Source organism: Cyclopterus lumpus, chromosome 5 (genome assembly GCF_009769545.1).
Source record: "Cyclopterus lumpus isolate fCycLum1 chromosome 5, fCycLum1.pri, whole genome shotgun sequence".
Taxonomy (NCBI): domain Eukaryota; kingdom Metazoa; phylum Chordata; class Actinopteri; order Perciformes; family Cyclopteridae; genus Cyclopterus; species Cyclopterus lumpus.
The window spans coordinates 6,395,855-6,419,282 of NC_046970.1; the positions used below are offsets into that span (position 1 = coordinate 6,395,855).

General features: G+C 43.6%; 1 protein-coding gene across 1 annotated transcript in view; it reads left to right on the forward strand.

Moving 5' to 3' along the window:
• The window catches only part of fgd5a (FYVE, RhoGEF and PH domain containing 5a), a 30,627-nt gene extending 11,705 nt beyond the window's left edge, over nt 1-18,922 (forward strand). The window contains exons 4-21 of the mRNA XM_034531791.1: nt 217-275; nt 666-696; nt 3,501-3,655; nt 4,557-4,713; nt 8,555-8,645; nt 9,686-9,736; nt 9,944-10,002; nt 10,762-10,833; nt 11,013-11,081; nt 13,686-13,769; nt 13,857-13,936; nt 14,071-14,167; nt 15,104-15,241; nt 15,458-15,560; nt 15,667-15,803; nt 17,365-17,493; nt 17,829-17,980; nt 18,319-18,922. Of these exons, the coding sequence (XP_034387682.1) occupies nt 217-275; nt 666-696; nt 3,501-3,655; nt 4,557-4,713; nt 8,555-8,645; nt 9,686-9,736; nt 9,944-10,002; nt 10,762-10,833; nt 11,013-11,081; nt 13,686-13,769; nt 13,857-13,936; nt 14,071-14,167; nt 15,104-15,241; nt 15,458-15,560; nt 15,667-15,803; nt 17,365-17,493; nt 17,829-17,980; nt 18,319-18,355 (1,701 nt within the window). The 3' untranslated portion in view covers nt 18,356-18,922. The remainder of the gene's footprint in view (nt 1-216; nt 276-665; nt 697-3,500; nt 3,656-4,556; nt 4,714-8,554; nt 8,646-9,685; nt 9,737-9,943; nt 10,003-10,761; nt 10,834-11,012; nt 11,082-13,685; nt 13,770-13,856; nt 13,937-14,070; nt 14,168-15,103; nt 15,242-15,457; nt 15,561-15,666; nt 15,804-17,364; nt 17,494-17,828; nt 17,981-18,318) is intronic.
• Nucleotides 18,923-23,428: the final 4,506 nt, after the last annotated feature.

Consider the following 23,428-nt stretch of genomic DNA (forward strand, 5'->3'; position numbering starts at 1 on the left):
GTCGCGTATTTGAGAAAGCCGTCATGGCCGTGCAGTACTTTAATGGAATAATCAGTCTTATTTTGACAGAAGATTTAAAAAAAAGTGAATTTGCTATTTTTTGGCTGCTGCGTAGCTGTTCCTATTAATGTTTGAGAGGCATAAGTGGCCCCAGAGAGCCTTTAAACATTAGCTGTGTTCATTCATCTCCCGCTGTTCTCCCTCGCTGTCCACCAGATTGATGGCCGGTCCCGAGCGTTCTACGTCGCCAAAGAGCTCGTCGACTCCGAGAGACTGTGAGTATCCCTCCCCCCCTCGTGGATTTCCCCATTAGCACGCTTCCCCTGCACGTCTGTCACCGCACACACACATCGGATGTTTTGTCTTTTCGTGGCCCTGAAATCCAACTCTCCTGCTCCTTCCAACAGTATCTCCCCTGGTCCTCCAGCTAATTCATCGTGTGCGCAGAGTAACTGACAGCCAATTACACGAGTGTCTGGCGTAACTTATTAAAGCACACCAGCCCTGCCGCGCACTTAGCCATTCGTCTGATGGCGTTTTCTCATCATGCATGATTTAGATGATTTAATGAGTCTTGTGGAAAGATTACCGTGTTTGTGTAGAAATTTGTGAATTAGTTTGTCACGGCGTGATTAAATGGTGTGTTTCACTCTTTGTGTTTTCAGACACGTCAGCACCCTCAAGTACCTTCAACAGGTGAGAAAAGCTTCGCCGACACCAAAGAAGTGTGTCACATTGGCTTTAAATGTCGCCTTCATGAAACCCGACTGATAACATCATATATCCTGTGTGTCTGCTCCCTAGTCCCTGTCTCCGTCTTCTATCCCCCCCCCCTCCCTGTTGTAAGGCTCTACCCAGGTTTATCAGTGTTGTTGCAGCAAGATCTACTTCCTGGTCTTGACAAAGTTGACATGTTGCACTCTGGAGTGGTCAGTTGTAAGATGACGCAGCGTGCGTGCACCAGGCGCTGTTGTTGATGCTGTCCTTGAGTCCGTACTCAACGGATATGTGTACTCAACTCAGCTGGCCAACTGCCACCTAAAGGTCATAAAAAAGGCCGTTGAGGTCTTTCATCGTGGCTGTATTGGGTTCACGGTATGAGGCTGCAGGAATGAGACCGAAAAACTCCGTGAATCAAAAGTCATTTGGTTTAACGAATGTGTTTTTGTTTCGATGACTTAAATAAGGTCGGTGGTTAACACAAGCTCAAGAGATGTTAAAGTTGTGTTCTACGATATAAATTAAATTCAATGTATTATGTGTAGCCCAAAGGTTTAAAGGTAAGCCTCCCAAGGTCCTCAATGCACTGACGTCTGTCATCTTTTCCCACCGTTTCTCGCTCACCGCCTGTCAAAGAAACGATCAAAATCGCCAGAGACTTTGGAACTAAGAAAGATATTTACCAAAAATACCACACAAATTAGAATCAGAAAGGAAAGTTGTACAGGAGAGGTCAGATCGGCAGCAGCTTTTGAAGGATGGCAGTGAAAAGAGTTGCGATTAAGGTGATGGTTGCCAGTACAATTCTGACAGGTCGACTCATTAAACCCACAGAAGCCCATCAGTCAGCCTGAACCTTATAACCTTGAACAAGGTCATAACCTGAACGTCTTGTGTGTGCCCCTCTCCATGATTTATGAAAGCCTGATGTGGATACAAAAGCAGCTGCCTAGTGTTATGCGTAATGTGATGCCATTAAACAGCAAGTAATGCAAATATTATACAATGGACGGCTCTCATAATCATAAATCTGCAATCTCATCAGATGCTCAACTATACTAATTAGCTGCTGCATGCCAAAACACGGACAGAAATATACTCTGCAAGTCAATATGGGGATCAGTTCCGCTGACGTGACGTTTTGATGCTGTAGCCTGAACCAATGAATCCATTTTTCATATTAAATCATCTGTTTTCATAAGTTCTCACTTTAAAACGACACTGAGTAACCTTGGCCTCTCTTCTTCTGTGTTACCATTACACCTAATGTAATCTTTTTTTGCTGCCTTTCAAAGGTGACATTGAAAGGCTTTTTCATCGGGCTGTTGCATAATGTATTGGTGCGGTGTTGGGGTCTTATTATTCTTCAAACTTCAAAACCGAGATGTGTCAACATATTAGTCACTGTTAGATGCAGACTGATGTCATAATTAGCATGAAACGGATCAATTCAGCTGCTTTTAAACACTGTAGCGGCACAACGTGCACAAACACTGGAGGGGGAGGGGGGCACAGGAGCAGCGTTAAGTGAGAGGCTATTGTTCCATTGTTTGATAAGGAATAACAAGAATACAAAGAATTTCCAGACCCTGTCTCCACATAGGAAGGGAGGCCGTGCTCCTCTTTTTAAGGACTTTCCCTGTAACAGCTTCAACATATGCGGCTCGGACTTATTATTTTTTTCCTCGTTTGTAGCCCGTGACCTCTGAACTGATTCTGTGTGCCGAGTTATGGCCGAGCATGACTGGATGGTCCACCGACTGCTTAGCGTTGCTTCTTGACCTGCCTTACATGAGGGAAATAGGGATAAGGTGGAGAGTGGGCCGGAGAAAGTGAGAGCAAAGCTTCTCTCATTCGTGTGTGTGTGTGTGTGTGTGTGTGTGTGTGTGTGTGTGTGTGTGTGTGTGTGCGTGTGTGTGTGTGTGTAACCTGGGAGACAGAGCCAACCGGAGCCGTTACTGTTCTTCTCCCCGGCAGATGTGATGAATGTTAACTCATACGCCATTGATTGTGCATGATGAACGGCATGTTGTGAAGGGACGAGTGTCACCACATCATCTCGCGGCCGACTGGGACAACTCTATTTGTTTTATGTCTGTGCTTTACTCGGAACTGGAATAGATGGGCTCCAGTCACTTATTCCTTACAGACACACAGAAGCTATGTATATATATATACAGATTTTTTTAAAGCATGTTGACACACGAGTCACCTACTTTTATCCATTTCTTGCCTTCATTTGCTTATAGATAAATAACCTCTCCCTTGGTTTTTCTCTCCCATGTGCCATAACTCCTCATATTAGTCCTCTGCAGCTATTAATGCCTATTGCTTATGTTTCATGTGTTCTGAATGGGCTTCTTTGGACCTGAATTCATTGTATATGAGTGACTTTTTCAGCTGGTGTCGACAGTGAAAAGTGGGGACTACAAAACCTGCGTTGTGTCATTGAGTACCAAGGTCTTTATGCAACAACACCTGGTGTGTAACTCTTGTGCAACCAGTGCCGCCTTTCCTGAATGCCTGGACAGAGCCCAAAGTGGCGAGGAGGTACTGAGGTGATTTGAAGGGAGGGTGGCAGGAAGGATGTTTAGGAGGATCTGACCTTCCTTCCTTCCTTCCATTTTTCTCCCCTTTTCATTCCTCATTCCTCAATGCCTTTCATGTCTCCTGCTCTACCTTCCTCCCTCCTTTCATTCTAACGACCATTTCCTCCGTTTATCTCTCTTTCTACCCCACATTTTTGTGTTATTAAATTCTTGTTTCCCTCCCCTGTGCAGGACTTTAGGTCCGCGGTGACAGAGGCGGCGGTGGGTGAGGAAGGGGAGCCTGTGCTGGAGGAGCAGAGGTTAGGAGAGATATTGAGCGTGCTCCCCCAGGTCTACACCCTACACAGCAGCATCCTTACTGAGCTGGAGGAACGCATTAGTCAGTGGTAAGAAACGCCATGGACATTACCCTTGGTTTGGCTGGTGTCTCAGCTCAGTCTTCATAGTGGTAGATTTATGTAGCCACAATACCCTTGAAACTCCGACTGATGCAGTGTACAGAGGAAAGAGAGACGTGAGCTATATCCATCATTCATTCTCCACAATAATTACCCTGCTTTTAAAAACACAGCAAGATGATATCATAATTTAAAAAGCTTAGAAAGCTTTGTATTTGACTTTGGAGCAAGTCATTGAAAAGCTCTTAAAGCATCGGCCGTGTGCTTTTCACATTCTTGCTGATTTTATTTTGGGAAATAACCCTTTATTTGCATTCTTAATTAATCATTCTTTACCACTCTTATGTCTGTGCTCTAAACATAAGACAGCCAGCTAGTTTAACTTAGCATAAATACTGGAAGCAGGAGGAAACACGTAGCTTGTCTCTAGCCTATATATGTCCTACCAGCACTTCACGGTTGTGCATCGTAAAAGCTAAGATGATTTTATAATAAATGGACAGATATGAGAGGTATCTCAAAACAAGAAATCAAATAAGCATATTTTCCCTATTCAATTTCTTTAAACTAAAACATAAATGGTAATGCTTTAGTATTTGGAAACTCTCAGCAATAACTTTCAAACATTCATAGGGACAGATGATTATCCATAAGAGACCATATTAGAGTGCAGACACAGTTGATAGCGTTTTTCTGAAACAATTTACAACTGAAAACAAAATTTATGTTCAAGGTTGTCCAGGATCATTATGGAAAATGCAGGAAATCAGTAATTTAGGGAGAATTTGGCTGGTTGAGGGGAAGAAAATGGCACATTGCAGACTTTGTATTTTACATGAATGACTAAAGACAATGTTCTAAATCTCTGATTTTCCTTTTCTTTGTGAAGGGAGGAGAGCCAAAGGGTAGTTGACGTGATCCTGTCGCGTCGGGCGGACTTTGGGGTGTTTGACACCTTTATCTCACAGTATGATCGCAGCATGTTCTTACTGGAGGAGAGCTGCAGGGAAAACCCGGCCTTCGCCAATGTCGTCAAGACGTTTGAGGTAAAACACTGAACAGTCAGACGAGAACCTGAGCGGACATTTCGCATACTGAACGTGGATTCGGAGCACTGCTTGACACCAAAAAGATCTCCCCCCCCCCCCCCCCCCCCCCTTTGTAGGGTAACTGGAAGACGTATTTTGACAGTCACATATTCAAATCGCGGCTTTAGTTTCTCTGTTTGTGGAGGGAAAGTTAAGCCTTGTGCTTGTTTCCAGGGAGCAGAGATTGAACCTGGTATTTCCCTGGAAACTCACTCAGCAACTCGCAACTTAGATTGTGTCACCCAGCTTCCACGGGGATATAATGGCCTTTCCAAAACCCCCTGAATCCTGCTCCCCTCCACGGGATTGACCTTTCCACTGTCACGCTCGCATATTTTACACCCGCTCAACACCGAATATTCGTCTTTTGTGCAGCGTTGATCTCTTCATCCTTTTTACTCCCTGGAGAGCAGCGAAGTGGGATTTAGGTGTAGGGATCACAATCTTTTCTTTTTTTTTAAACAGCTCATTCTAAAGCCTGGTCGACCTGAGCAACAATTCATCCTTTCGTCTAACAGGAATAGGTATAGTCCACGCTGGTAACAATGCAATTTACTATTTTTAACTAAAAGACAGGATATTAAGAGAGCCAATAGATAAGACCACAGAGATACATCAATAGATTTCTCATTTCCATGCAGCTGGGTCTCGCTCTATAGAATTGATTCCCTATTGACAGAGTTTAAAACCACTGTGTAGGCCCCCTTGAGTAATGCAGCCTAGAAAGGCGAGGCAAGACTAAATGAGAGTCTTATCCAGGCTTCTGTTTTTTATTAAACTTAAGGTTTTACAAAGCTACCTGCTCAACTCGGCACCTTTCTCCCCAAATGCACACATTAGCAGTTCCACGCTTCATCGAGACACAATGGTTCCAGGCGTTTCTAGTTTGATAAGAAAAGCGAGCGGACAAGGCACCAACTGTCTCCGCTCATGAATATTCAGAGACAGCTGCCCCTTCCCAGTGAAACTTTGGCTCTGCCAGACTTGAATGGAGCTAATGTAAATAGGAGGCAGTGGAGGTGAGAGATGGAGACTTTTAGTATTTTACACACACCTGAACAATGTCAGCTAATAATGTTGCCCTTGATAACCTCGATCAAAGCCAATAATGTGCCTCTTCACTTTAGCCTCATGAAGTTGATATTACATCTTTTTCTCACACCATAAACCACTAATTGCTATCCGGAGCTGTCGTAAAAGGGTTGGTTTCCAAAGAAGGATACATGCATGAAAGGATATCCTCTTGTTTAAGGACACTAGTTGACTTTTTCCTCTGCAGAAAGGTTGGTCTGTTTTGCCCCTACTCCTCACTTGGGTCCACGTAAAGACTGTGATTCATCTCACACCTCTAAAAGGAACACCCAGAGGCATATTCAATAACCTTTTGTCAGTCCGCTGGCAGATTCACCACACGGCAGATTGTATTCACGTTTCCCATATTGCATATAAGTGGATAATTTGAGGCCTAAATTCCCCACACCAGTACATTATGTGTGTGTGTGTGTGTGTGTGTGTGTGTGTGTGTGTGTGTGTGTGTGTGTGTGTGTGTGTGTGTGTGTGTGTGTGATGCCTGCGTTGAATCAGAGCACTGCCTCGGGAATTGCAAGGTGTGTGACCCCACTGTAATGAGCTAGAAGGAGCAAGGAGGATCATAGGGGTCATGGGATGCCCGATATTGACTACTGAGAGGGACAGGCTTCACAAGTCATTATACTTCATAGGAGTGGAAGTACTGATTTGGCTGTTTTAATGACCTTATTGCAACTATTTTTGGTGAATTAAAAAAATTAACTTCATAGCTCACATGTCATTCTCTTCCTTTGACTTAAGACTTAAACCCGTAGCTCTCCACCCTCCAGAAGTACAAGTGGTCGTAACTTCATTGTGGTGACGACAGTGATGAAGTAGCCACAGAGGATGATCAGATCAGAGCGAGCCTCCTCTCCACGGCCAGTTGCTTGGTTTCCGCACCTTTGACAAACATTGGCCAACCGAGTGCGATGTGTGTGTTTGTGTTCGTGTGAGAGTGTTTGCTCCCCGTTGTACTGGGGTCTGATTGTTTTGCAGGGGCATGTGTATACACATATTCTGGGGATCCTGTGAAGCAATTGTATTTTTAATTTTTTTTAAATGATCTGCTTAGGAAATCTCTTTCCAGAGCAGATCATTTTGGATTTATATTCATGCCGTGGTCACCGTGGTCACCGTCACCAAAGCCTGTGTGTTTCCTCTTGTGCGAGAAGCCGGAGGAAGCCACGAGGAGAGGAGGAGGCCTTGCAGCACGGAGAGCGATAGAGGGAGAGAGCAATGGAGTGAATTTGTTGTAAAGGCAGCTGGGCAATGAGGCAGACAGAAGCTAATTAGAGAAGCAGCCTCCTTTACAACTCCCCAATTAGATCAGTTGTGTATGTGTGTATGTGACAGAGTTTGAAATATGTGTTTATTGGTCCGTGTGTGTATGTGTGTGTGTGTGTGTGTTTATCTCCCAGCACGAGGCATCTTCTCTCCTCCTCCATTTGGCTCGCTCGCCCAAACAAACCACACGCTAATTACCATCTCTGGAAAGCCACTTCCTCTGAACAAGTGTCAATTGGATGACAATTTACAAGCGACACTTGAGGAGGGCGGAAGTGCTGGAGCCAAGTGGGTTTAATAATGGAGAGTTGGTTATTATTGTACTCGATGCATCATGCAGTGATCAGGAGCGAGGAGGAAGGGGGCGGGGGGTGAGAGAAACTGAAATCAGAGGTTATTGCTGAGGACCGAAGACAAAGGAGAAAAAGATAAAAAAATCAAAATGAAGCTAGTATTCACGAGGGCCTGCTCATTAAAAGAAGCATCAGCTCTCAGTTTCTTCTTTGACTCCTGCACTCCAGATTGTGATTATGAAGACAAAGAGTGGAGTGTTTAACTCGGCCCCCCATCCCTCCCCTTTACAGGCCAAATCTCATTGTCAGTGTTATCTCATCGGCAGCCCGAGGTCTGTGTGTGTGTGTGTGTGTGCGTGTGTGTGTGTGTCTGTCTGTGTGTCTGGAGGGGCGCATCATCAATAATATATTGTATGTGTTTGTGAATGTGTCTGCGTGGGCTCTTGTGTGTGTGTGCAGTGTAAATAAGATGAAGATGCCGTTTCCCGCATGGGGCTATCTGTGCCTCTCTAATGAAGGCGAGGACTTCATTGGATTAGTGTGTGTGTGTGTGTGTGTGTGTGTGTGTGTGTGTGTGTGTGTGTGTGTGTGTATGTGTGCCTCGTCCCCTGTTGCTCCTCCACCGCTCAGGGCATAAATACCTGTCAGAGACAATTAGATCCTGATTGATTTTCTAAGGCTCTCTTTGATTGTGCACATTTTTGTCCCCTTTCACCTGCAAATGACTACTCTGAGAAGAAGAATGGGAGTTGTTCAGGTTTCTTCTGTGTGCTGGAGAGATGCGTGAAGGTCGTCCGGTCTGATAGCGTCCCCATGGTCACTTGTGACCTTGACTTGCAGCAGCGTATTATGGAGGTTACCTACACAGAGCTGTGCTTTTCTGGGTGCACGTCAGAGACGCACCGAAGTCCTTCGATTGGAAATCCCAATGAACGCGATTTTTTTTTTCATTTCAACATCATTTTATTCCGCAGAATGTCAGTTGTGTATTCAGATAAAAGAATAAATAAATGACCACCTTTTAATATAGGCTATAATGTGTCATGTTCAGGCATAGAATCTGGGTCTTTACAGTATGTCAGACATTTTTTGAACCCCATGTGAAGTGGTGATATGCGTACATTTGCCTCCCTTTCTTTGTGTGTGTGCAGAAGAGAAGCCCAGAGGAAGCTGAAGTCCCACTGAAACACCAGCTGCTGCAGGTTATTGTGAGAGTGCTTCAATATCGAATGCTCCTCACAGGTAACACACAAGCACACGCACGCGCATTTGTAATCTTTAAAGCAAGCCTGTGTCATCTTTTGCTCAATAACGGACATTGAGGCCAGTAGTAGCAATTATGGGGATAATAATAACTGTTAAAACTCAATACAGTGAGCTATATTATTTATTCAGAACTCTGTTGGTCGGCTTTTAACTAGAACAAGATCATTTTCTGTTTATAATTTTGTAAAATTTTAAATATTATATAGGTGGAGGCTTCAAATAAGCCCAGTTGGCTTTTTGTCTCTTCCTGCACTGTGATATTCATTTATCTCTGTTGTGATTTTATTGTTTGAATTGTGCAAATAAATGTAAATTTAAAAAAAAAGATCAGTTTATCTAAACACACGGCACTGGCTCTTATTATTTTAACCCTAGAACACTAACTTAACAGTGAGTAACACCATCACTAACGTCGGCTATATTTGACTCAATATAATATACCCAATAAAAAATACTTCTCATCGTAATGTATATTAAAATACAACAATACATGACAAATAGAAGTACTGTTCTTTTATTTTTCCCCTATACTACTGCTCATAAAATAAAATGTAAACGCTATCACGGTATCATAAAAAGGCTCTAAAATTTGTGAAAGATTAGGGAATCGTTAATGAAAAATTCATTTCAAAAAGCACAATGGAGCTGGGACCTGGTTCTTCGGTCCACCCGTTCCTGGGACATGTGAGCCTTGTCCTTGGAAGACACAGTCTCCCTGCAATGATAATATCTACAGATATGTTGCCCTCCATCACGATGGAGCAGAGAAACACGGCTACTTTGGTGACAAATGTTTTTTTACATGTTTACATGGCTCCTAATGCTTTGGGACCAGCCTACATTACTCCATTACATTTGGCTTCGGGCCAAAACAATGGAGTTCTCAATCCAAGGCTTTAAGAGATGCAAGCTGTATGAACATAGGCGTGTACTTTTGCAGACACTTACACAGAATTGTGATATTGCATTTAAATTATATGTTCATGTCTTGAATATGTTTCCCTTGTCCTCTCTAGATTACCTGAACAACCTCTCTCCTGATTCGAAAGAATACGATGACACGCAAGGTAAACCCTGCAGAATATATCTAGCTATAATAACCAGAACCATAAGGATGATGTTTTCTCAGCAATCAAAGGCATACCGACACACACGCATACGCAGCTGCTCTACATGTATCAGGCCCTATTTGTTGAGTCACAGTCACTGAGTGTGTCTTAATTGAATTGGGCTGCGCATAAATCTCCGTCTTTCTTTCTCTGTTTGTGTTGCAGCTGCCTTGGTGATCGTGTCCGAGGTGGCGGACCAGGCCAATGACAATCTGAAGCAGGGGGTGAGTTTACTCTGGATACGCTCCGTGTGTTTAGAACATTCAGCTCCCGTTGAGTCTGATATATTCCCAGCCCAGTGTGCCGTTGCGGAGACATCTCTTTATGTTCGCCTCGGCAATGAAAGAGCAATTTTCGGACGGGGATCAAGCGTGAAGAAGTTAGACAGCTGAGCTGCTATGTGTATGAATCCCTCTTCTAAATGGCACGGTGGAAAAAAAGGAGCGCTCTATTCCTCTTTGGCGGCGGCCTCAGCAGCTTGTTGATTAACGCAAAAGGGGGTGAGGAAAGATGATGTCATCAGAAAGTCCCAGGTGTATCGTTACAAAGGGAGCAGTGTGAGGGTGGACATGACTTACGCTCCCCCTCGTACATGAGCTGTTCATTGAGATCATTTACAACCCCCCCCCACCCCCACCACCTCACCCCCAACCCCCCGCCACTGTTTTTCTCGCCTCTCACTGTCAAGATCCCCTGTGCCTCCCGTTGGCTTTCATGGTCTGTTTATCACACTTTTTTTCTCCTTTTTTTTTCTACTATGCACACGCACCGGCTGACAGACAGTGGAAACACAGGCTCCCTCTATCTCTGTCCCCCCCCCCCCCCCCCCCCCCCCCCCCCATTCAGTTTTCAGTATCACATCCCTTTCCGCCTCCTCCCTTTCATTCACAGACAAACAGGGACAGTTTCTTTCTTTGTCTCCTCTTCCGTCCATCACTTGATAATCTCCCTCCATCTCTGTGCTCTCTCTGCTCCCTCCTCAGGAGAACTTGCTGCGTCTGGTCCACATCGAATACAGCTTGAAGGGCAAGAGGGACCTCCTGAAGGCCGGAAGGGTGAGCACCATGTGGCCAGTGTTACTGTCTCACTCGCAGAAGGCAGCAGGACGTTGCTCCGTTAGCAAGAAACAATATTTGGACGAAATCCACAAGGGTGTACAAATTATTAACAGTGACAGACAAACATGCTTTTCTCATGCTTTTTCTTTGTGCTTTTTCTTTGTGCTTTTTGGCAGATGTTCGTCAAAGAAGGCACACTCATGAAGGTCTCGAGGAAAAGCAGGCAGCCGCGACACCTGTTTCTGGTAATATTCCTCCCATATCATTCTGTCAGACACTTTATTGGATTGTATTAGCTAGACTTTAAGATTATGTTTTCCCCTTTTGTTCCCACCCGCAGTTTTAAAGTAATAGTTCAAGACTTTTTGGAAATAGGTTTATTAGCTCTCTTTAGACTACCCATAACACTCCCATAAAGACTGGGTAAAAGCTTTCCTGGCTCTGTCCAAAGATGAACAAAATATGCCTACCAGCACTTCTAATGTTCAATCATCACAGCTCATTTCATTTATGTGTGTGTTTTTGAGTGGGTTATGGGCCTGGCTTTTTCTTGGCCAAGCGCAGTGCAGTCTGTAGTTTTCTGGCAACCTCATGTTTTTTTTTTTTCTTCCTATTTATTCAAACGAGATCTAATCTATTAATTATTGAGCAGAGCCATGCCCAAAGCTTTCCCTGTTTCCAGTCTTTAAGCTAATCACCATCTGACTCTAGCTTCAAATTCAATCGAGATATATAATAATAATAATACTTCAAATTTATATAGCGCTTTTCTAGACACTCAAAGACGCTTAAATAATAATAAAAATAATATTAATTGCTTCAATAAATGTAATATGAGAGTAACAATTAATCTAACTTTCTGCAAGAAAGTAAATAAGCATATTACAGAAAAAAACTGTTTCTTGTAGAATGTTGAAAATCATTCACTGTATATGACAGTATTTTCTGCATTCGCTTGTTACATCTCTTCGCTGAGTCTACGCGGGAGTTCGAGATGAAGTTCTGTGGGATTGAACAATTTTCAGATGCACACCATGAGTTTGTAATAACCAAGCCGGTAGAAAACACCTGCCATAACGTTAAAGCAAACACACACTTGGCGTGGCCTGTGAGAAATATGGAGGAATGTTGGGTGGAGGCCGGTCTGGAAGGTAGGTGAGGTTCGGAGGAGGGGACACGAGGCCAAGGCTGTGAGACCTCCACTTGGCACCACACCCATCCAGAGACACCCTCCCTCTCCGCTCCTCTGCTCCCCTCTCAGGACTTGTTTTCCACTTCCTTACAGGATGTTTGGTGTGGGTCACTGGATGCTGGCTTCCTGTGTATTGGGAGGGGACTGACAGCAAAGTGAAGGCCAGACACCCTGTAGAATGCAGGGAGGAGGAGGTGGCGGAGAAGGAGGCGTGGTGGTGCTGCACAAACACATACCGTGAAATAGAGAAGCCCACTCTATTGTTCCATGTGCAATCCGTGCTGTCTCATGTTATGAATTATGCTGGAGCTACACATCCGCAGGAGCAGCATAGATGATTTTGGCTTTTTCAAGCCGATGCAAAATGAATATAACATGAAGATATGGATTTATGTATCTCTTTTTTTAAATCTTGCATTCTCCCGGCCCTCGGAACTGAATTGCCGTTGAGCGATAACTATAAAAGTGTTGGTGGTTGATACTTTTAGACTATTAGGGTTATAAAGCCATTCGCTTCCTTGAAGTTGACGGCTTCAGTGGGTCATGTGTTTTTTATGGGCTTTTAAGGAAAGAGAAATCTGGACAACATTGAAGATGAAAGCCATCACTCACTTTCGGCGACAGAGAGAAGCTGCCGCCGTGTCACAAGCCTGGGCTCAGAGAGGAAAGAGAAGCGGGCTGAATGAGTGAGGGAAAGGATTAGAAGGAGGATGGAGGTAAAGAAAAGCCTCCAGAGGGAAGAGAGTATGAGTGAAAGAGGTGAAGGGTTAGTGGACGAGATGAAATGACATGTCTTAGGTGCCGACGGGTCAAGTCGGTGCACGTTGTAACTCGTCTGGGAAAGTCGTTTGTGAGGCATGTTAACTTGGCACTTGGTTGGGTTTCTGTGGAAGGAATCTTTTTGTAAATTGGCGGCGCAGGGTGGAGCAGACGAATTGCGGTGGCTGCAGCCCAGAGGTCGCAGGCAGGGCCCGGGCTCACGCATTCTTTTGTCTCGGGCCAGTCGAGCCAGCGAACCCGTAACTGCGGCTGTTTGTGTTGTTGTTGTGCTGAAGGTGGCCGGTTCCACCCAGTCCCGGTTCTCAGTGTATAGCCTGAGGAGGCTGGGAGGGCGAGGGGAGGCCTGGAGCCCGGAGCAGGGCGGAGAATTCCTGGATGCTGCCTTTACGGCCCAGCGGATGTTTAGAGCACACATTAGGTGTGACCAATGATGTCATCTCTTTTGTCTGGGAAGAAAATGAAATGCCTCTCATAACACAATGGACTTCTCAGTGTGTTCAGGCGATCACAATACTTTTGGTCCGACAAGCAAATAAACACCTATTTTGTTGTGTGCATACATGGGAATGTTGCACTGAGGGTCTGCACAGCCATGTGTGAACGCTGTGAAAGGAAACATGACCGAGGTAGTTGGGCCTGGAAAGTTGCTTTCAAGGAAGAAAGAATAACCAAAGAGGTCTGCCTGTATATATTTATCTTAAGCTAACAACACCACCTTGTGGTGATTAGGGGGTATTACATTCGAAATAGCTGGGAAACGAAGTTTCACTCATATTTGTAACTTGAGAGTTTTCATTCTCATTTACCTGCTAAGTTGTTCTGTTAACTTCCTTGAAATCTAACATAATACACCTCTTCTTCCCTCTTTCTCTACCAGATGAACGATATAATGCTGTACACCTACCCTCAACAGGATGGGAAATACAGGCTTAAGAACACACTATCTCTGTCTGGGATGAAGGTACGTTCATTTATCCCTTCTCTGACAATCTCCAACGTCATCAGTGATTTATGGCGGACCTGTAATGTGTTTTTGCCCCTCACACAGGTGAGCAAACCTGTTCTAGACCACGTGCTGAACTGTCTTAAGATCGAGGTCTCTGACATCACCATAACACTGTCAGCAAGGTGAGCATCTGACGGCACAAAGAAAACTTGAATTTGATGTGTGTGAATTTCTTTATGACTTGGCCCAGACTCCTTTTCTCCAGTCCAAAGCGATTCCAGATCCGGAGTGATTGTTTGTCTGCTTCCCTCTTCAGCTCCGTTGGAGAGAGGGAGGACTGGTTCCACACGCTGAGTCGAGCCATAGCGGACCATGCTGCAGGACTCTGTACGTTTGGTGGACCCTGCAGTGAGGTAGGACAAGTAAAAAAAATGCTGTTTGATGAACAGACATTTTTCCTTCGGGTTGGTTCACAAAGGTTTTTCTTTTGAAATGATTTCTGCAAAGATTACATTTGTGTTGTGTGCCATCTTCATTTACTCTTAACCAGTAAGATATATATATACTGATATCTACATATTCGAACAAATCTCGCAAGTGTTCCCTTTATGATAATACCATAATTATTAAAATAGCCCTTGTGGTTGCAGAGATATACTCTTTTTAGTCTGAGTATGCAATTATCGAGCCGAGGCCAAAAAAAAAGGCTCAGGCTTAAAAGTGTTAACAATACAGTTTTTGCAATTGACACAAACACTGGTACTTATCTGTGTGTGCGTTGTTTGCTAAACACTGTCATCAAAACACCACACTTAATTATCAGTTGCCTGCACCCATAATGCACCTGTGAAAACATCTGTAATCTATTAGATCACTTGGAAAGCAGAGCTTGAACACTATAATGGGATTCAGGTTTGCTCTTTGGTATGCACAACAATGGAGGCCAATATTGTGTTGACAGTACAACACAGTGACAATGTTTATGTCATCTTCAGTTTAAGTAATTGTGTCTGATTCAATTGTCTTTGTTTCCCCATAGCATTTTTGTTCATAGTCTTTATTAAAAAATGCCAAATACTTAGTTAATAGTGTTTTATACTTTGCACATTGTTGTGCAGTTGGCATGTGGATATTTTTGGAAGAGTTTATATCGATTTGACTGAATTGTTTGCTTCTCCAAGAGAGGTAAAACGTCTAATATCTTCGTGCATATGTTTGTTTATTTTTTACAAAGAGGGCCCAAATTTCAGAAATTGTGTTTTAATTAGGTGTGTTTTGCACATATTGTCTGCTTATAAAAAACCTCAACATCATTCTCGCCTCATCTAATACATTGTATGTGTCCGCAGGCCCGTGAGAAGTTGTGGATGGCCCTGGGCGAGGCTGCTCCTGTACTGGTGCCAGTTTCTCATGCAATGATGTGCATGAACTGTACCTCTGACTTCAGCCTCACGCTGAGACGACACCACTGCAACGCCTGCGGCAAGGTCAGATACACAGAATGGCAAAAAGCAACGTGACTTTGTGTTTCACTGTACTGGAGTTTTAGGAGATTACTGACCAGGACTAGAGGTAGAGAGGAAAGGAAGAAAGAAATAAACTCATGATCCTATAGTTTCCTTTTAAATAGACTTTTGATTATTCAGTGAGAGTATTTATTGCTGCTGGTTGCAAATATTTGTATTCTCTCTCTCTGTGAGCAGGTGGTGTGCCGGTCCTGTTCCAGGAACAGATACCCACTGAAGTACCTCAAAGACAGGGTCGCCAAAGTGTGCGACCACTGCCATGCCGAGCTCAGGAAAAGAGGTGAATCTCAGCTTTTCTGTTTGTGGTGGTGGATAACTCGTTGGGGCCATGCAGCGAAAAGAAAAACATATTAAGTGTGTGTGTGTGTGTGTGTGTGTGGGTGTAGGTGGCAGCGTGTCGGGGGCATGCGGTAACTCCAGCCCTCGGACTCACCGGGCCAGCCGTCCCCTCTCTGCTGTCTTCCAGAGCCTGCAGCCCCCGAGTTTGTGGAAGAGCAGGAAGAGCGCCTCCCATCTCAACCAGGTGGCCTACACTTGTCATCTGTGCCACTTTTTCATGTCAAACATGCAACAACAAAGATTCACACACCACCATTTTAATATATGTACGTGATAGAAGTTATGTTGAATATGACTGCAGTGTTCACATGCTCACTTTCAACGTCATTGCCTATATAAGTGATAGGTTTGGCTGGTATTTAAACAGCTGCTATTGTTAAATAAATGTAGTTCCCGCGCCGCGGCGGTGAGAGCACCGAATTCTAACCACTAGACCACCAGGGAGCTGCTTCGAGTGGCAACAGAGGTCATGACCTCTAAACTTTAGTTCCTTATAATGCAGTGGTTCTCAAACTGTGGTGCGTGAACCTCTAGTGGGGCGCAGGAGGAAATGCAAAAATACCTTTATTCAGAACTTCACATATTACACAAGAAAGTACACAGACATAAAACTAAATCATTAATAAATACATGGCGAAATGCTTGTACCTTCGTGTACATGTTTATGTTACGCCGTTAACAGGTTACGCTTGCGCATGCGAGACGGCCAAGATTATTTGTAGTGGAAAGCAGGCTCATTGCAGCCACTAAAAAAAAAAAGTTCAAAACTTGAAACACATATCTGCACTAATTTTGTTTTGCACAGGTTGCACGTTATTGTTTTGAAAATGTATGCAGTGAAAAACTCTTTATTGGCAAATATTTGAACTTGTTTTGTTTAGTTTTTCACAGGTTGCGCTTATTGTTATTATCTTGAAAATATATCCAGTGCAAATCAGGTTAATTGCAGTCACAATAAGCTATTTCTTTCCCAGTGTGCTTTTTTGCACATATATAACTTCATTTACATTGTTCTAACAAAGTGATTTACTTGAAAGTGATTTAAATTTTCTTTATTCTATTATTTGAAAAAACACTGACGGAGGAGTCACAACAAGTTATTTCAATAAAAAGTCAGCATAGACCATTTTGTTGGGGTGGTGCGGCGTTGAATATTGTTTTTCCTCTGTTTGAGAACCACTGTCATAATGCAAGCACTAGTGTCTTTTTGTGAAACTTTCCATGGATTGTAAAAGCCACAGATAAATGACGTGTGTTGTGTTAAATGAGTACAGCTTTAATTAAGTGCTCCACTAAACATTGTATGTATTGTGTTAAGAGGTCTCATGTTGTTTATACTGCCATTGTTAAATAAATGTAGTTCCCTGACCGGGAATCGAACCCGGGCCGCGGCGGTGAGAGCGCCGAATCCTAACCACTAGACCACCAGGGAGCTGCTTCACCAAGAATTAAGCTTGTGGAATGGAATCAGACGGCAGTGCAGTATAGCTGCCAGTAGGGTTCACTATTTACCTCGAGACTTTTCATTCCTATCTTTAGGGGTTGGACAAAATATCAGGACTGTAGTGTAATCCTGCACCTGCAATAAAATAAAACTACATTCGATATCCTTGTTGTTGTCGTCAGGAAAAGTGTAGATGGTGGTTATTTTGTAGTTTGTGTTTTTTGTTTTGCTGGGTTACATTATGTACCCCACTTCCCACTGTCTATCTTATGTGTGCCTAATGTGTCGTGCATTTCGTCAGGTGTCACTTACCGTGGAGGGATCCACCATGAGCGGCAGCCTGCAGCGCCGGAAGAAGAGCAAGCGGAAGTGGAAGCGTCTGTGGTTCCTCCTCAAAGACAAGGTGCTCTACACCTTCACAGCCCGTGAGGTGAGGGGGCACAGAGTCTCCCGCACCAGCCCCAAAACACTCAACCGCAGAGGCATTTCCTCTCCACCTCTGCCTAACCATTTTCCTCTTCACATCCGGCCAACGCAGTACAGAACTACTTAACACTCACTGTTCCACCTTTTCCTCTCGGGCAGAACACTTGTCATGTGCATAATGAAGGGATTCTCTGTGCTCTCTCTATTTCCTTTGACGTCTGAGGGTTGCACTGCTTTTGTTCTTCCTGAAGCATGACATTTTTGTTATTCGCATATTGCTGCTGACGGTGAGATTGATGTTTTTGACACACGCCGACACCTGTGTTTTGATTCCTTCAGGATAAAGTGGCTTCAGAGAGTCTACCTCTGCAGTGCTTCACTGTCAAGCTCACGGAGAGGCCAGAGGGAGAAGAAAGCAACGTGTTCCACCTCTACCACAAGAAAACCTTGCATTATACCTTCAGGGCCGACGATCCACACACCGCACGCAGGTATATGATTGTGCTTTATGATTCTGTACAGCAGCTGTAATGTCGATCAAAAGTGCGTTCCCTGACCGGGAATCGAACCCGGGCCGCGGCGGTGAGAGCGCCGAATCCTAACCACTAGACCACCAGGGAGCTGCTTGAAGCTGGCAACAGAGGTCATGACCTCTAAACTTTAGTTCTTGGTAATGCAAGCAGTATCTTTTTGTGAGACTTTCCATAGATGGTAAAAGCCGCCTCCTGGGACTAGATAAGTGACGTGTGTGGTGTTAAATCAGTAGAGCGCCGCTTCGAGTGCTCCATGAAGCATTGTGTTGAGAGGTCTCGTGTTGCTTGTGTTTCAGATGGGTCAACGCCATGGAGGAGGCTACTGTTTTATAGCACCCGCTCAGTAAAACAAACGCACCCTGCAGTCTGTGACCGCCAGGACTCTCCTCTGTGGAGCACAACACAAGCTACCTGCCGCCATGTAGGAATTCATCACATATGACCTGTTGTGTGGAATATTGTCTGACAATTTAATCACCAGATAAGGCTGAGGAAAGGACAAGTGGAAAGACCTCTTGTTGGGGAACGATCGAACAATATGAAACCTCGCATTGCAACTCGGTCCAGCTGAGTTCACGGGAGCCTTCCCTTTTAAGGAGCAGCTTCATCAAATGCTTCATCAAAAGTAACATTTCATTCCCACCGTTTCGTCTTTTTACGCAAACCATCCTGAAAAATGTAATATAAATTCTCAAAGTGAACTCTTTTAACTACTGTATTCTGGTGTACCTGAGGTTCCACTGGGTTATTAACAAAATTACTCTTTGGTTCTGCAGAAGAACGTTACATCCTTGACATTTTTATATGTGAAACATGTGATTGAATCTGTGATTGCAAACCAACTTTGCAGCCAGTAAAAAAAAAAAAGAAAAAGAAAATATTGGTGGTCACCGTTTCAGATCATTGGTATTCTGAATATATATTGTGATATAAACACTGCAGATATGAAGTGAATTATAGGGTTTGTATAGAAAAGATGTTCAGAGTAAGAGGTCATTTTAATCATCCCAGTGCGTGTACATTATATTGGTTGTGGAGTTTTACGCAATGTTACTATTATATTGAATCTGCAAAGCTATGGAATGACCTTCGGCATGACTCAACGGTATTTCATGAGGATGAACACAGATACTTTGTATTTGAATCTATAGGTTTTTGAGAAAAGAAGAAAAAAAGACATACATTTCTAAAGTGCCAATTGATTTATTCCAGTTGAATGTAGTGCAATTTGCAAATTGATGATGTGCCTGAAATGAAATTGTATACCCCTTTCTTTCGTCTTTATATTATCAAAGTACTGTACTACTGTTATGTCGCCGGAAGAGACCTTGATAACATTAGCTTTTTATCTATTTGCATATACTTTAATAGTGTTTCGAACAGTTTGGTGACAGTCCAGGAACATAAGGAAATACGTGTGTGCCATTTATATTACTGCTCTTTTCATGCTGTATATACACATCTCACAATTTAATGGAGAACCCATCGTCACACGACATTTAAACTGCCAGTGTGACGTCATCATGTCCGGAGTTTCACTCTTCTCTACTGCTTAGCATAATCCGACATGCAGACAGATTCTCTGGAATAACCTCCCCAAAGGTTTCATCTTCTCCATCTGGACCTCGGCTCTACTTCATGTGATCAACCGTCAAACTACATTATTTCTAAAGCACATCATTTCTAAAGCGGTCGATCAAGTGCCGTTTGGCTTTTTCTACCTGTTTCTTAGTGTTATGATGGACTGTATACCTCTTGCATATAGTGCAATGTAAATGTTTGTGTATATAGATACATATAGAAATAAACTCCTTTAAAAACGTTACTTCACGTGCTGTGCTTCCTGTTCCCGAAGCGGCTTCTTTATTATACGATACAAAAGTGGACACAATAACACGAACACCACTACAATGATGCACATTACAGTACAGCACCGCCATACGTCCCCTTTTTAAAGTGCACTGTTCCATTTTTTTCTTTACGAGAATAGGTCCGATTTTAGGCAGAATTTTATATTTACACGATTGCATTTCATCAGTCTTTCTTTTCAACCCCCTATATCTATATTTTATTAAAATATAACGCGCATGAGTACCAAAAACACTGCGCACTCAAAATAGGCGTATGCAGTCGTTCAGACACGTGTCACAGTCTCAGCAGCTATAATTATGAGCCTCACGAAAGCAGTAATTACGTGAAGGTTTGATGCCTTTGTATGTCTTTGTACAGGTGGTGGCGTTACGTGTATCTCCTGTGAGTGATGCATTCTGGGATGACGCCTAAATAAGTACACGCTGTACCTGTTTGGGTCCATTGTTTGTGACATTGGCTCACAGTTGGAGTTCAATGTCTCTTTTATCCAGCAGAGGGCAGCAGTGCATGGTGCCATTTACTCTTGCGTGACACTGTTTTCCACCAAAAATAGAGAATCAATAACAATTTGAAGCATCCTTGGCGTTTTGAAAACATGTTTAGCTTGAGACGGAATAAGAAGGGGTTATAAGGATGTTGTTGGCTGAATTCTTCCAAACGCTCTTACCATGCAGACAATTGTGTACCACGTTAACAATATCGAAGGGCAATATGGGTACAGATTGTGTTTAAGATTGAAAAAGCTCTACATCTCTATTAGACAGATGAAGTTAGTGGGAGCATCAAAGAGCCATTTCTACGTCACACTGGATCAGAATTCAACGAGATTTCATTCCATTTATTTTCACTACCCTGATTGCACTCTAATTGTACGTCATAACAAGGTGACATATTTGTGTTGCCCAGGGGGATAACGCATCACCACTGGTATCTATTGCCTTGCTGCTGATTTAATGGATTTTATGGAACCAGCTTCCACTTTCAGTCCGGGAGGCAGACACAGTCACCTCATTTATGAACAGACTTAAGACTTTCCTCTTTAATAGTGCTTGTATTGTTAGGGGTGAATCAGGTTTGCCCTGGTCGAGCTCCTAGATATGCTGCTATAGGCTTATAGGCTGCTGGGGGATGTTTTAGGATACACTGAGCACCTCTCTCCTCTTTTCTCTCTCCTTATGGATGAATTTACATCTCTCCATTGCACCTTATTAACTCTGCTTCCTCCCCGGAGTCGTTGTGACTTCACATCTCATAGGGTCCATTGTACCTGGCGGTGTTTGATGCCTGGTGAGCCGGCCTCCCGCGTTGGCCCTGCTGATGCGCCCCTGCTGATGCGCCCCTGCTGATGCGCCCCCCCGTCCCCCCCTCCTGAAGGTTTCTTCCCTTTTTTCCCTGTGAAAGGTTATTTTGGGGGAGTTTTTCCTGATCCGATGTGAGGTCCTGGGACAGGGATGTCGTATGTGTACAGATTGTAAAGCCCTCTGAGGCAAATTTGTAATTTGTGATATTGGGCTATACAAAATAAACTGAATTTAATTGAATTAATTCGGCCAAATATAAAACACAAATTGCCATCCGCTTCCACGAGACACCAAAATGAGCCATTCTTTTCTCCAGGCATTCACTTCCCAGCTCCGGTCAGGTTGCTGGCTTAATACGAGCAATCTCAGATAAGTGACTTAGTTATACCAAAGATTTCCGCCACGCTGGAACAACCAAGTCACATGGCAAGCTGCTACCAAGAAAGCAGCACTCGCATTAATATTTAAGACAAAGAAACAGTCACAAAACATTTGGGCTATTTCTTTTTCAACATCTGCAATATTAATGACCACGCAGCAGGCCCGATGGGAGAGCTCATCAAAGGAAAAGGACGTGGCTTTAATTCATTGGCCAGCGTTATGAAAAATGTAAAAGCTGCTATTTGATTTTCTCATTAATACTTTTAATAAGGAAGGACGGTTATGCAGCAGAGTGTTTGCTGAGATTACCAGATACGGAGGTCAAAAATCTAAAGATCATTTCCAATTAGATGAGAAAAGACGGAGTGACTGCATGTCATACAGAAAGTAGGCAGAACAGAAAATAGGAAGATTGAGGTTGCTCTAGATAGATGGTCCCAGGAGTGTCAGTGACCCAATACTCACATGAAGTACGAGAGAGAAGTGAGAAAGCATAGAAAGTTGTTCATTTCCTTCATGCACCAGAAAGTTAAAGACACCTTGTTCCACTTCTCCCCTTGAGCATGAGCTCTGTCATATGGTCTCTTGCTCAGGCTAAGGCATTCACAAAAAGCTTTCCCACTTGGTAGCCATGGTAACCAGAGATAGCCGGTAGCCGCCTGCTTGTATGAATCGATGGCTTTCATTTTTAGTAATCTCTGCAGAATGTGGGAAAACAGATGATGAGAGAGAAGGAGACGTAAATGAGGACAGATGGAGAAAGGCCGAGTTAGTCATGGCGTGTCTCTTGATGAAAGGACTATTTCTCTCCTTTTATTAATTTTTATTAAGAGATTGTTTTTTTCATCCCACCCTCCCTCTGTGTGTTCCTCTCATTACTCACGTCTGGGTCCCCGGCCCGGACACAGGACCATTTCACAGGGAAAGTGTCCAGCCATGTAGTTTCACACGGTTTGCTGTTGGACGCCATGCTGCCGGTGTTCTTACAGCGACATTATGTAGACTCTACAACATTCAGGCTTTTCCCTTTTCAAAGTGAACTAACTCAAGCTGGAATACTTAGAGCAGACAACGAGGCCACGGTTTTTAAACTCTAGAGCTGCCCCGGGGGCATTGGCCTTCCTGCTGCTACCAGCTGTTAGCGACAAATGGACTTCATTTCCGTCAGATAACTTGTGACATCAGAAAACGATGCATCCTACATTTGTAAAAGTGATGGTGACACGATTGTTTTTTTTATTTCCTCATGTTAAGGAGAATTTCCTGTTGAACCAGAATGCTGAGCAGGGGGAAAAAAATAACTACAAGTGTACAAGCAGGTTTATTTGATGACTGGTGCAGCATGAGGTCATCGGTCAAGATAAGACAGTGACGTGAAAGTAATGGAAAAGTCACACATGGACTTGTTAGATACTGGAAACCCGGCTAACTGTAATCCTCTGAATTAGTGGTGACCTAATCGGCTACTATACTCTTTGTCACAACCACACATTAGAGTTTGAGTGATCTTTAAATGACTAAATCGTAATATATGCTTTACTGAAAATGTTTGCTCAGTAGGCCAAAGCTCTCCGAGTGTTGGGAGATGTTTTTGTAGTAAAATCTATTGTCCTTTATTTGAGTTGTTGTCCCACGCACCCAATGCTGGTGGTGGTGATGACGTGATGAGTAACTCGTGATGAGTAACAGTATTAGTCTTATAACCCCCGCCACCTATTCTGTCCCTCTTTGTTGTGCCTTTTCTGAGCTATAAATAGCTATTTAGGAAGTTGAGACAGATTGTCTGCACCAGCCCATCCCTCTCTTATAGTCCTACAGTTTGGTGGGTGGGGGCAATGACTCAGCCCCAAGA